The sequence below is a fragment of the Ursus maritimus genome, unplaced genomic scaffold, assembly GCF_017311325.1.
Source record: "Ursus maritimus isolate PB19 unplaced genomic scaffold, ASM1731132v1 scaffold_10, whole genome shotgun sequence".
Taxonomy (NCBI): domain Eukaryota; kingdom Metazoa; phylum Chordata; class Mammalia; order Carnivora; family Ursidae; genus Ursus; species Ursus maritimus.
Window position 1 is genome coordinate 17,582,101 of NW_024423344.1, and position 13,074 is coordinate 17,595,174.

Genomic DNA, 13,074 nt, shown 5'->3' on the forward strand with positions numbered 1-13,074 from the left:
ATTGGTCTTTAACATTCCTACTGAAGTTGCTTCCCTATTCCTCTTAGATATCTCTCCTTAAAAATCTAACATAATATCCTAAAAATTAACTAGATCTCCTCGTTATTTTAGTACCTACCTGTTTCCGATTTTGTCATTCATTGCATCATTTCTTAGAAAAGGCATTACAGACATTGTGAGAGGGATGTTTATTTTGCAAACACAGTTGCTTAGATTCGTAGTAAATTTTAGAGGGCATTCAGTCTGTCTTCACATACAAGAACTTGTTAGATCATAGAGGGTTGGCACCTACCTATCTCACTCATTCCAGCATCCCCAGCATTTAGCTTTACTGCCTGCCACATAGAAAGGATTAAAAGTTTGTTATCAAATTGAATAAATGTGCTGATGATGGGCCCCCTAGATCCCTGGTGTAATCCTATCAGACCACAAAACAAACTATTGGAATCTTGTTCATGGATTGCTCTTTCCATCTACACTCCAAGTTCCTCTAGCACAGGATTTTTCTAACTCCGTAACTCTGTTGTTTGTTGAAATTAGCCAGACGTCAGTATTGTAAAGTGTTAAGGGAAAAAAATTGGAAATACAAGATATAACAGCACTGCACTGCTGGAAAGACTGAAGAATATCAACACTAAAGAGGGGCGAAGATTCCAGCTTCTTGAACTCAACACTCTAGTTTTTCCGCGACAGGTTTCCTTAGCAACGTCGTGGAACGCCGGCCTCCCAGCCCCGCCCACCTCCCCTCCCGTCCCCTCCCCTCCCCTCCCCTCCCCTCGCTCGCCTAGCCTCGCCTCACTCTGCGCCCGCCTACTCTGTGCACTTACTTCCGCCCCAAGCTGCCAGCGGGGACCTAGAGGCCTACCGTCTCTACCCACATTGGTATTGCCTGACTGAAAATACGGCAGAAAATAACCGAAATTAGAAAATTTTTCTTCCATACGATCCATGCTTTAGTCTCGGAGCTTGAAATGTAAAAGAAGTAGCTCTTTGTAACTTGGAGGCTCCGTCTAGCACGAGCAACAGGAGCCGATTTTCAGGCAGTGTCTTAGACAACAGCACCTTTGGAGGCCCCCAGTTTGCTGAGGGAGACGTGGATCTGAGTAGGGCGGTGCGTTCCCGGGCACCGCGGAGGAAGTGAGAGACCAGGCGGAATTGTCGGGGGTCTCCACCCGGAGTGGCTCCACCATGTAAGTGTTTGCTGACCCCGATCCCAATCCCTGGTCCCGCTGCACGACTTTAACTCTCTTCCGCTCTCCTCCTCAGGTCGAAGGTTTCCTTTAAGATCACGCTGACGTCGGACCCGCGGCTGCCTTACAAAGTGTGAGTAGCCTGGCGGCGGTGGGCCTTGGGGGCTGGGGGACCAGGCTGGCCTTCAGATCCTCTTCCACCCCAGCAGGCTGCATCCCATCATTTCCCCCCTTCCTCGCTCTTCCTGGGGACTCCCTATCCCACCCGAGCCTGAGAGGAGACATCCCGCGCCGGCTCCGCTGTCAGCTCTCCCCGGCGCGAAGGAGCGGGGGCTTGGGACGGGAACGTTGCTGCTGATAGGTGACCTGTCCACGGGACTGCCTGGGTGGGTGTTGGAGCGGGAGGACGTGTAGACGGCTCTTAAGATTTGCTGGGGTCCTTCAACAAGTCCCTGTCTGCTCCTGATTGGAAAGGCCTTTTGCCGCTTTGACCAGCTGTTACAGGAAGTAGGGGAAGACAGCCCAGTCCAGATTCTGAAATTACTTAACGTTTATCACTGTCCGGCTTCTGATTTCCTGCGTGAGTGACTCAACAGTCGGGCGTCACAAAGTAATGAGCCTCAAATCATAGACATTTTATGTTGAGATTTAATAAAGTGTAATTAGTAGGAATGGGAAATGCAGAAATAGGGCAGTTATCCACGCGAGGCCCTTTTTTTTTTTTTTCCTGTAGCAGTTGAATGATGGATTGGCACGGGCTTAACTACTTATCCGGAATTTTCAGTGATTTTAGATAAATGTTATTGAGGTTATTGCAGCTGAAAGTCACATTAAATGCGGCAAAGGATAAGACTTCAATAGGATTTTAAGCATAGTTAAGATAATTAATATCGAGACCTACTTAACCAAACTCTTAACAGTCGTCATCAGCCTCAGTAACTTAACTATTTGTGACTCATTCAACTTCTGCCCATAAGCTTTTTTGATCATTTGATCTCCAGATGAATCGTTTTTTCACCTTATCTCAAATAATCACGGTTGCGGCCTGGAACCTTAAGGTCTTCTTGAGTAACTGCTTCGGCTAAGGTGTCATTTTCCAGTATGCTCTGGTGGATGACCACATTTTCTTCTTCTAATTTACACTAATATTTCTTCTGTAAAAAATGTTTCTTTTAATTCATTAATCGGACTGCTTTTCAAATCTGTCACTACCTTCTTCCCCCTGCTTTACCCGGTTCCTTTTCTTACCCTCCTAGAGTCCATCGTCCGGTCACTCTGTCTGGTGGTCCACTCACCTCAACTCTGGTGTTCTGCTGTCCCCAGTATGTTTTGCTTGGTGAAACACCCAGCTCGGAACTCAACCCCTATGTTCTCTGTACATAGTTGAATGTCTTTAGAGAAAATTACCCTATTAGCCTGATGGATTTTATGTAAAAGTCGTAACTATGCTCAATAGTATCTAACGCTCTGCTACGGTTCCCAAGTTTGCTTATTTTTCTTTTTATTCTCTGAAAGGATTTTAAAACAATCTGTCCATGCTTTCTTCAGTGCTTTTCCCTTTTTCTGTAACCATCAGAGGAAAATTCATCTTTCCATCACGACATCCATAAAGGTACTACTGTGTCTATAAACCCATAATTTTTATCCACCATCCTATTACAAAGGAAAACATGAATTTATTTTATTTTATTTTTTTTAGATTTATTTATTTATTTATTTAACAGAGATAGAGACAGCCAGTGAGAGAGGGAACACAAGCAGGGGGAGTGGGAGAGGAAGAAGCAGGCTCATAGCGGAGGAGCCTGATGTGGGGCTCGAACCCAGAACGCCGGGATCACGCCCTGAGCTGAAGGCAGACGCTTAACGACTGAGCCACCCAGGCGCCCCAACATGAATTTATTCTTATGAAAAGCCAGCTGTACCACTTGGGCCCTGGATCTCATCTATTTTAGTCTTCTCAAGATAAAAGTAGTTGGAGTCCAGAGATCCCTCTCTCATCATCTTTGATTTCTCCCTTTATACTGGGTTATTCTCATCAACGTATAAGTATTCTCTAGGAAAAAAGAAGGAGGAAGGGAGAAAGTTCAGTTAATATTGGTGACTGAATGAATATACTAGGCATACCTACTGTTTAGTGTGTATGGAGTGTGTGTATATGTATAATTTATATGGGTGTGTGTATATAAAATACGTATAACGTGTGCGTGTGTGTAAAAGGTTAGTTACGCTGTATATCCTATTCAGAGTAATTGGTAACTAGTACTTGCGTACTATTAAATGCAATTTTTAAAATTTATGGGAGAACATGCTTTGACTTTTTAATGTCAGTTTTCACTTGCCAAGCCAGTAAATATATACTTTGATAGAAAGATGTCCTTTGAGTTTCTAACATTACTAATAGTTGAATTCTAAAAAGGATGTTTCGGTTCCAGATTTGTTCTGGGGGATGTCAGAGTTTTTGTTGTTTTGTTTTGTTTTGTTTTGTTTTTTGATAGGTTCACTCTTGGTATTGCCATTAGGTCATAGAAATGTTGAATCAAATGTCTCTTGTAAAAATGGGATGAATTAAATACACCTTTGACTCTTTCAGTCTGATTCCTGTATTTCCAGTCTCACTTCCCACCTCTTCTCTCCTCTTCCTTACTACCATAATCACTTAATCAAAGCTTCAGTCACTGTTCACATATTGATAAGCAAGCCCTTTAGGTCTCTCTCCTTTTATACATGTTCTTTTCTGTGTTTGAAATGCAGTCTTGGGACCACCACTTCTGGACAAACAACACCCTTTAATAATCAGAGTGTCACCTCAGTAAAGATTTCTGTAATTGTCCAGGGAGTTCATCTCTCCCTTCTGCAGTTCCCTACAGAAGCTTCATTCTCAGTTCTCTATAAGAGCACTTGTCAAATTTTGTCATATTTCTGTTTATATGTAATATTTATTAAAAAGACAAATTTTACCAGTAATTTACTTTAAAAATTCTCTTAATATACAGAATAATTCCCGTGGGTTTTTTTTGTTGTTGTTGGTTGGTTTGTTTGTTTGTTTGTTTTAGTGTTTAAGCACCAAATTTGCAAAATGGTGCAACTAACAAACAAATTCAATTCTAGATATAATCTGTGGAGTTGCAATAACTCCCAGTCCCTCTGTGATTTTCTGCCCCTTAGAACATGCATTAAAATATGTTTTCATTTTATGTTTTATTGAATTATCTTTGGACAGTCTCACCAGTTTAAAATACAGGTAGAAATGTATTTTAATGAATATCAGTATGACATTTAGGTATGTATTACAGGGACATTTCCTGTCTGCAGTTCACAAGTGAATTAAAACCCTAAGGTTTAAAAGTTCCTTTGAAGCAGAATTTTAGGAAAATGAATCTCAGTTTCTAAACTGTAAATGTACTATGGAAATACTTGCCAAGTACAATTCCCTACTTTGTAAACTATCACATTCACATTTAGTAGATATTTTTTAAACAAATGGCCATCCTTTAAATTTTGTTTTTATTGTCTCCAAAAAATTAAGGAAAGAAAAGGGGACAAAAACGATGTCCAAGTATTTTCACTCTTTAGTGGTATTTTGGAGAAGTAGAATAGAATCTATTCACACTTCTCCTACTGGAAGTCATTATAATGTGTTGTGGCAGCTAGTGATGTTTATATTCAGTGATCTGTAACTAAGTGAAGAAATGGGACATATACCTAAGATGGTACATATGGTAATTTATTAAAACATTAAAGAACAATACGGTGGTGACAAATAGAGAAGTTTCAAAGAGAGATGATAGCTTGGCAGTCACTCCCCTGCTTTGAAAGATAATCTGTTTTACAGACTCAAATCATTTTTATTTATTTCATATCAGGAATTTTTTATATTTTTTTAACCTCTTTCTGTGTTTCTAAGTGTTTTCTTAGGGTATAATGACAATTCTGTTTTTAGTTTTTAAATTGGAAAATTCATACAGATTGACCATTTATCAGTAATCTTTCATAACTTGACAGTGTACAAGTCAGTGACAGAATCACACATTTCATGTCCAAAATGTTATTTCAGATTGTATTAAGCCCTTTTTCTAATGACTATATAAAGGTAGAAAAATCACTTCACATTTTATCATAGTGAACATATTCATTTTCATCAATTTAATCTACTATTTCAGACTTGATTATTAAGAGTGCATTGGAAGGTTCATGAAAAGGTTAAGCTAGACTCTCACAATAAAAATAATGACCTTCCCACATCAGGTGAAGAGGTGATTGGACTGGAGGTGGTAAAGTGGACTGATGACTAAGGAGAGATTCAACTTTTTGAAATCCATTTGTGGAAACAAGCCTCAGCCTATATGCTAGACCTCTTCAAATCAAAGTATTAAAAATATATCAAGTTTCACCTACATAGGTTAATTTTCAGGTGGAGCTGTGGGCATCATCTCAGTTATGAAACTAATTGCTTTTTTTTTTTTTTTTTCATTTTAAAGGGAATGAACATAGTATGCAGTCAGAATAGACAACCTTCAGCCTCAAAAGACAGCTTTGTCCACCTCTACTACATTAGCCAAAATAAGGAACAAGGGCCTTAAAGAATAATCAGTTTTTAAAAAATTCTTTTAATTCTTCTTGCAGACTTAGTGTTCCTGAAAGTACACCTTTCACAGCAGTCTTAAAGTTTGCAGCAGAAGAAGTAAGTATAGAAATTGACACAACCTGTATGGAATGCAGTTTGGGAGTATCTTTTTCAAACATCTTTAAATTTGAGGGCGCCTGTATGGCATAGTCGGTTAAGCTCTGACTCTTGGTTTCAGCTCAGGTCTGATCTTAGAGTTGTGAGATTGAGCCCTGGGTCTGCTTGAGTTTCTCCCTACCCCCCTCCTGCCTGCTCGCTCCCTCTCCCATTCTCTCTCTCTCTCAAATAAATAAATAAATCTTTTTTTTTTTTTAAGTCTTTAAATTTTGGATGTGCTTTGGCCCACCACTTCCACATGGATTCATTACTAGGTTTATACTGTCAAAAAGTTAAGCCCTACTTATAGGTGTAAGTGAAATGTAAGTTAAGACTTATGGAAATAGGAAGAATGAGTTAGACAAATCTCTATTTAATGCAACAATTGAAAATTATAAGGAAAAGTTTTACCGAAATTGAAAAGTTTTGAGGATATGGGAATTTTTTTAAACAGCAACATTATTTTACAGTGTAGTCTGTAAACCCGTTTTTATTCATTTTGATTATAGAATTAGAATTTTGTAATGTCTTTATCATATTTTTGAAGTTTTCTGTAGGAACATGTCAACTGGTTGCTTTTAAAAGTGTATAGTCTTTTTTTTAGGTTTTCGGTTCTTAAGAAATAAGATTTTTTTCATCCAGAGTTATCGGATGCATCCATAAAGCAACTCTTTGGACATAACACTCCAAGAATAGCTTGGTCTGTTGGAAATGGCACGAAAGTCTGACTTGGGAGGCTTTTAATTGTGTCCTTAATTATCTGTATAACATGGGCAAGCCGCTCAATTTCTCTTTTCTTCAAATTTCATATCCTGTAAAATGGGAGTAGTTCACGTCTATCCTTCTTGTCTGATTAAATGATTTTGAATAAAAATATAATTGCATTTACTGATATTTTGTGAAGTTAAAAGTGCTTAAGTAACTCAAATCCAAATGTTTTGATTCAGAATCTCCGAAAAAGTTTATAGTCACAGAAAAATAATTTTAGTAACTAATTAAGCTAGCTTAACCTATAATCCTACCCTGAAAATCAGCCAACCCGTCAGTGCTTACAGATATTGCCCGGGACCACTGACATCATTGATCAGTCCTTCAAATTTGAACTGAAAAGTGGTAGTACTTGTTTTATAGTCAGTTTTAATCTTTTTCACCCACATAGAATAACTAAAAAGAAGTAGGAAACAAATCTGAGTACAGCATCAGCATTACTTTCTGCTGTACAGATTACCTACAAGAGCGATTCCTGGTCCTGGGGCATAGCAGATCCCACAAATTGCAATTTAAGAAGTAGGTCAATTTGAGCTATAATTAATAGTTTGTTATTATATTCTGTAGTTATATGTGTTCTTTGTAAGGCAAAGGCATTGTTGTGATCTTGGTCTTCTGGTGAAAGTATTAAAAAATCATAACACGCGATAGAAAATAAACTTAGAAATTTAACATAACTGCATATATTTATTGAGGTTTTAATGTAGCTTATGACCGTTATGAATCGCGGGTGTTACACATTTAGAAAGGTTATGACTGTCAGGCAACAATGAGCAGGACTTTCACAAGATGAGACATTATAGGATCTTACAGTGAGAACAAGAGTTGACAAACTGAGTGTGTGGATTTAAATCCCTAGTAAAATGTCTTAATAAAAAAATAAGAAAATTCCCCAATAGGACTAAGAAATAATTTAAGTAGTGAGTTGTCAAAACCTGAGAATAGCCTTTTAACATCCTAAATTACACGATTTAGGGGGTCTGAGAAAGAAATGAAAATTTAGGAGCATGAAATACTTCGCATCCAGAAGAAAACTTGTCAGTAGTGTAAGATGAACATAATAGTTGCTGAATTTTACATCACTAGTGATGCTTCCCCAAATTTCTGCTCAACTGTTGCTTCTACATTCTAGAAAAGGGAGAAATTATGTCAGCAGTTGCTTATGGTTTTTAAAGATCATAAATATGCTGCCACTATATGGATGCGGCTAAAAATGCATAGCTTATCCTAAAACGGACATAACTGAAGAATAAGACACTCAGTAGGGTAACTAGAAACTTTGTAATACTCAAGTTTTAGAAATCTGAGATGTCCTGTAATTAATTTGGGTATTTGCTCCAAGTTTTATTAAGTATTACAATCTCTATAAATAATTTTTGAAGTATTTTAATATTTATTTTAAGTTAGGTTTATTTAAGTTTTTTAAACCCTTAGAAGGACATTTACAAATAAAAATGTACCATATAGGCAGTAAAGTTATGTGTTTATTAGGTAAATAATCCAATAACACATTATTGTCCTTACACATAGTTAAATTTTTATTTTAAAACTTGATTCTTTAACTTATAAATTAAAATAAACTTTTAGTTGTTTTTCTTAACTATGTATGTGTGACCATTATAAATACCCAGAGCAGCATTTCCCAGAGTATTTTTCCAAGACCACTAGAGCCACCAAAACAACAACAAAAACCATGAAAAACTAAAATCAGTGGCCAAAGAGTATGGGAAACACTTCATTCACCATTTCCTTCTTGATATTAAAAAAAAACTATATTAGCTGCATTTATATTAAAGGATTTTGAAAAGAATACTACCTTAATTTAGTGTTTTCCAAACGTATTTGATCACAAAGCTCTGCTGTAATACCTATAAAACTAGTCTATAGCATGGAAGTGCTTAATAAATATTTGTTAGATAAATTAATGAACTTACAAGTACATGAACACATTTTGACAACTACTGGTCTTTCAAGAACTAAGAGAAGACATTTCCCTTTAGCTACCGGTAAGTTTCGTACCGCATTAAAGATTTAGAAACAGCATCTTTTTACACCTCTGGAAGTAGATCAGTGGAGTCTTACTCTTATTGTTAGACAAGTGGTAATCACATGATTTTCTAGGTGACATCACCTGCACCTACTGGAACTTAGTTGTTTCCTGGTGGCATAATTAGACTATTGCAATCCTGTGAAATCTAAGTCAGCAATACATTCAATACAGAGGAGAATTTGAGGAAGGAATTTGAACTTTGGTTGGTCTTCCATTAAACAGAAGAGAGCATTTGTTTGACCTTACTGTTTCTACAGAGAAATCTTAGGAATGTTCCAAGCAATTGTTTTGCTTTTATTTTTGATATGTAAGAGAGTTATATATGATAAAAGTAACATGTGTAAGTCTGAAAGAGTAAACATTGATCGTAGATTTATTGACAGTATTTTTCTTTTTTTGTAATGCGTAAAATAAAATGCATTTTACAATCCCTGGTGTCCTAGATACAGTGATATGCAGTATTTAGAAAAAAAATATTGTTCATTAAATATAAGCCATTTATAGTATTTTCTTTGATGACATTACTTATCCTAAAAGATAAATCACATTTTGGGATTATAGAATTGATTATATGTACCCCATCCTTGCTAACCATCTTTTATAGTTTATATAAATATTTATATATTTTTATATAAACTTTTTATAAAAATAAAATGTATTTTTTTTTTCCTTTTTCTCCTTTTTAGTTTAAAGTTCCTGCAGCAACAAGTGCAATTATTACCAACGGTAAGAATTCATTTTACAACTATTTATTACCCCAGAACTATAGAAATTGTTTTAAAAAGTCAAATAAATTAAGATTGACTTAAATACAAAAAGGCCAAAATTTATATAAACATAAATGATATACATAATTGTAAACACTAAGTCAAGGTTATTGTCCATAATGAGCTCTTTTCAGTTTCTTTATGCTTTTGGTATAGTATAGCACTTTACAATATCTCGTGTCCTTACCACTTCATGCCAGATTATTACTAAAATAACTTTTCCCTTTATTTAACAAGGTGCATTGTTTTTTTAATAAGTTGTAGATGCTTTTAGAATATAGGAAGTTAAATGGGGATGCACTATTGCTATAGCTTTTTATCGCTTTCTTGTAGTAAACTATTTCTTGTAAGCTTGAAATAATGAGGATTTTATTCCATTAGATCTATAGTTTAAATTCTAAATATTTTAGAATACTAGTAATAATTGTGATGAACTAGCCCGATGAGAAGATACTGAAATAAGATGAAAGAGTAAAGATTGCAGGAAGGCCTTCAGGGTCTTGCAAAGATACAAGGTAGTATTTGTTGGTGCTGACCAGTGGTTCATGCGCAGTTAGGATAGTCTGAGGGAAGATGGGTTTAATGCGCGGTAGTACGCTTTAGTATAGATAGAATTTCTCATTCCGAAACATTCCGTATGCTGTCACACTGAAGTGTTTCTCGACCAGAAAAGAAAGCCAGCCTGCTTCCTGGAAAGTTTTAGATTTACAAATTAATTAGCTGTTAGGAAAGTGCTTTGTAAACTTTCATCAGGTGTCACTGCAACTTGAATTAAATGACTTTGTGGGCTCTCCTGGCCTTAAGATTTTATGCCTCGGGAGCAATATGTAAATGATTAAGGACATACCTGAGGTACTTTTGCCTTTATTTTTCACTGGGTGTGGTGTGATAGATGCATTATCTTCTGTGGAACTATCAGGGTGATGGCATTGACAGATGTTTTTGTCTAATCCCGCAGTGTGTGTAAGTGCATAATTATAACGGATTTCAACAGGTAGCTTATCTGAAAGATGTGTCATTCGTGTTTTTGGATTTAAATTGTTTGGTTTATGCCTATATACACAGTCGTGGCAAATCTCTTGTTACTATTAAACCATTTTAGCTTTAGAAATAAAACAACTTAGATAATTTTATGACTTATTTTCTAGATGGAATAGGAATAAATCCTGCCCAGACTGCTGGTGAGTATTTGTCTGAAACTCATGGGGATGTGGGTAAGGCTATGCATATCAATTGATACTGAACACGTAATTCATTCTAATTAGACTAGATAGGATTTTTACCAGGATAATAGCTGTTTTTTAGGAGTTACATAGGAGTCTTTATCTATGTCTCTGAGTAATAATTTGTTCTGTTATGGATATCAGTTACATATGCTTTTGGCTACAAGAAAGAGAAAAACTTCACTAATAAGCATTAAATGTGTTTAATACATGGAACAAAAAGGAACAGATCGTACTCTTAGGGGAATAATGATTTTGACCCTACCTTTATATGGTAGTGGGGAGGTAGGTAGTACATGGGAAGTGCTTAAAAGTTTGCTTTATCCATAGTAAGCATTCAGTAAGTGCTAGCTGTTACTGTTATTTTAAAAAGTACAGTCAATTTATATTTCAGGGAACTTAGTCCACACTCAGAGCTTCAAACTTGTGTTACACAGTGCTGTATATTGATGTCCTAACAAGGAGGCAAAGTAAAAGTAATATTAAACTTTTTAACGGGTAGTTTTATATTTTTTAGTGTACCCTTTTTCACTTATAATCTAATTACACTGTTTTAAAATTAAGCATGCTTTAATATAATGTGATCTTAATTTGAGCAGTAGTTATGTGTAAATCATTCTAAAGTACTTCTGTATTGTAACAAAATTATATTGTCCTCGTAAGGCCTTGGAATTGAAATTTAGCTATACAGAAAATGAAGAGGGATTTAAAATTGTAATTTTTTTTACTTAAATCAGTAGTTTTAAGTATATAATGTTACTAAATTAAAAAGATTATTGAAAATCATGAGGCATTTTATTGTGGAGATGTCTTTAAACCTAGGTTTAAAGGTTTTATTTCTTCTTAATGTAGAAATGTTCAGTAGTTCATACTAATTTGAGTTACTGCTTCTTGTAACATGCTGCCTGTTGTATTACCCTTCGAAGTTGAATTGTGCATATCATGGGGTGTGAAGAAAATTTCAGCAAGTGGTTGAGCAAAAATAGGTCCGATCAGGTTTCTAAACTTTTGTCATTTGTGGTAATTCAGATTTACTATTCCTTCTGTCCTCACATATTTTATTAGGTATTAAATTAGCAAGTATTGACGGTTAAATTAAAATACATTATTGTTTGCTGAGTGTATGTGTTAGTACTTTTGTGGCTAGTGTTCTTATGTAAAATTGTCAGACATTTGGTTGGGTTGTGAAGATGTGAGAGGAATGGGAACAAGCCTTCAAAAGCCTGGAGTTAGATTCTTTTTTTTTTTTTAAGATTTTATTTATTTATTCGACAGAGAGAGACAGCCAGCGAGAGAGGGAACACAAGCAGGGGGAGTGGGAGAGGAAGAAGCAGGCTCATAGCGGAGGAGCCTGATGTGGGGCTCGATCCCGTAACGCCGGGATCACGCCCTGAGCCGAAGGCAGACGCTTACCCGCTGTGCCACCCAGGCGCCCCTGGAGTTAGATTCTGAAGACATTTGAGCTTCCGTAACACCTACTTACTTTACACCTCTTTGTATCTTGTATTACGATAGTTGTTGGAATGTTAAGATAATCTGTCATTTTTTACATACCTAACTCTATGTTTTGTTTGTTTGTGTAGGAAATGTTTTCCTGAAGCACGGTTCAGAACTGCGAATTATTCCTAGAGATCGTGTTGGAAGTTGTTAATACCTCTACTCGGAACATAGGATGACCTTTCCAAATAAATATTGGTATTGTTGTAAAACTGAAATCAGGCATTTAAAACACTATGAAAACACCGGTAGTTGATGAAATAATGAAGGGTGACTCTGTCCCTTCTTGTTATTCACACTTTCCTGTGAAGAGGGACTGCTTATGCATAGAGGGTACCATCTCCACGGAAGATCAGAGTCCGTCATTGCTACCTCACAACACATACAGGTAGTTCGTTTGGGCTAAGTGGATTATCTAGCTGTGTTTTGTAAGTGGTGGTTGCTTCTGATAACTCTTTCTGAGAACATTGGAAAATTAAAGTTTACTGAATCTTCCTATTTGTCTGAGTTAAAAATTGTAAAAGAACTATGGGTCATACATGGCAGTTTGCTTGATAGCATCTGACTTGCACACTTAAAAACAGTTGAATGCTTAATTGTATATTGTTCATGATAAAGGATATAGACATATCAGTGAATACATAACTATCTTAACTTTTTATCATTCAGGTTTTTTTAAGTTTCAAACTATATCAGAGACCCCAAAATTGAATTCTTTGATCTAACCCTTATGTGTAAAATTGATATCCCACACCAAAGAGTTTTAACTATGATCTTGCAGAATCCAATACTTGGTAAGAATTGAGAATAAAGTAGAAGTGTTCTTGCTGAGTTATGTATCCATTATCAGTCTCTGAAT

General features: G+C 36.2%; 1 protein-coding gene across 1 annotated transcript; it reads left to right on the plus strand.

The window, feature by feature from the left end:
- Window positions 1–1,049: 1,049 nt before the first annotated feature.
- On the plus strand, window positions 1,050–12,710 carry UFM1 (ubiquitin fold modifier 1). Its single transcript, XM_008692265.2, has 6 exons — window positions 1,050–1,190; window positions 1,267–1,323; window positions 5,814–5,871; window positions 9,415–9,454; window positions 10,644–10,676; window positions 12,302–12,710. Coding segments are annotated over exons 1-6 (258 nt in total). The 5' UTR covers window positions 1,050–1,188; the 3' UTR covers window positions 12,370–12,710.
- Window positions 12,711–13,074: the final 364 nt, after the last annotated feature.

Bases quoted from the DNA above. Each gene is read 5' to 3' on its own strand.
- UFM1 (XM_008692265.2), top strand. The intron at 1,324-5,813 runs GTGAGTAGCCTG...TTCTTCTTGCAG, and splicing joins CCGCGGCTGCCTTACAAAGT to ACTTAGTGTTCCTGAAAGTA. The intron at 5,872-9,414 runs GTAAGTATAGAA...TCTCCTTTTTAG, and splicing joins TAAAGTTTGCAGCAGAAGAA to TTTAAAGTTCCTGCAGCAAC.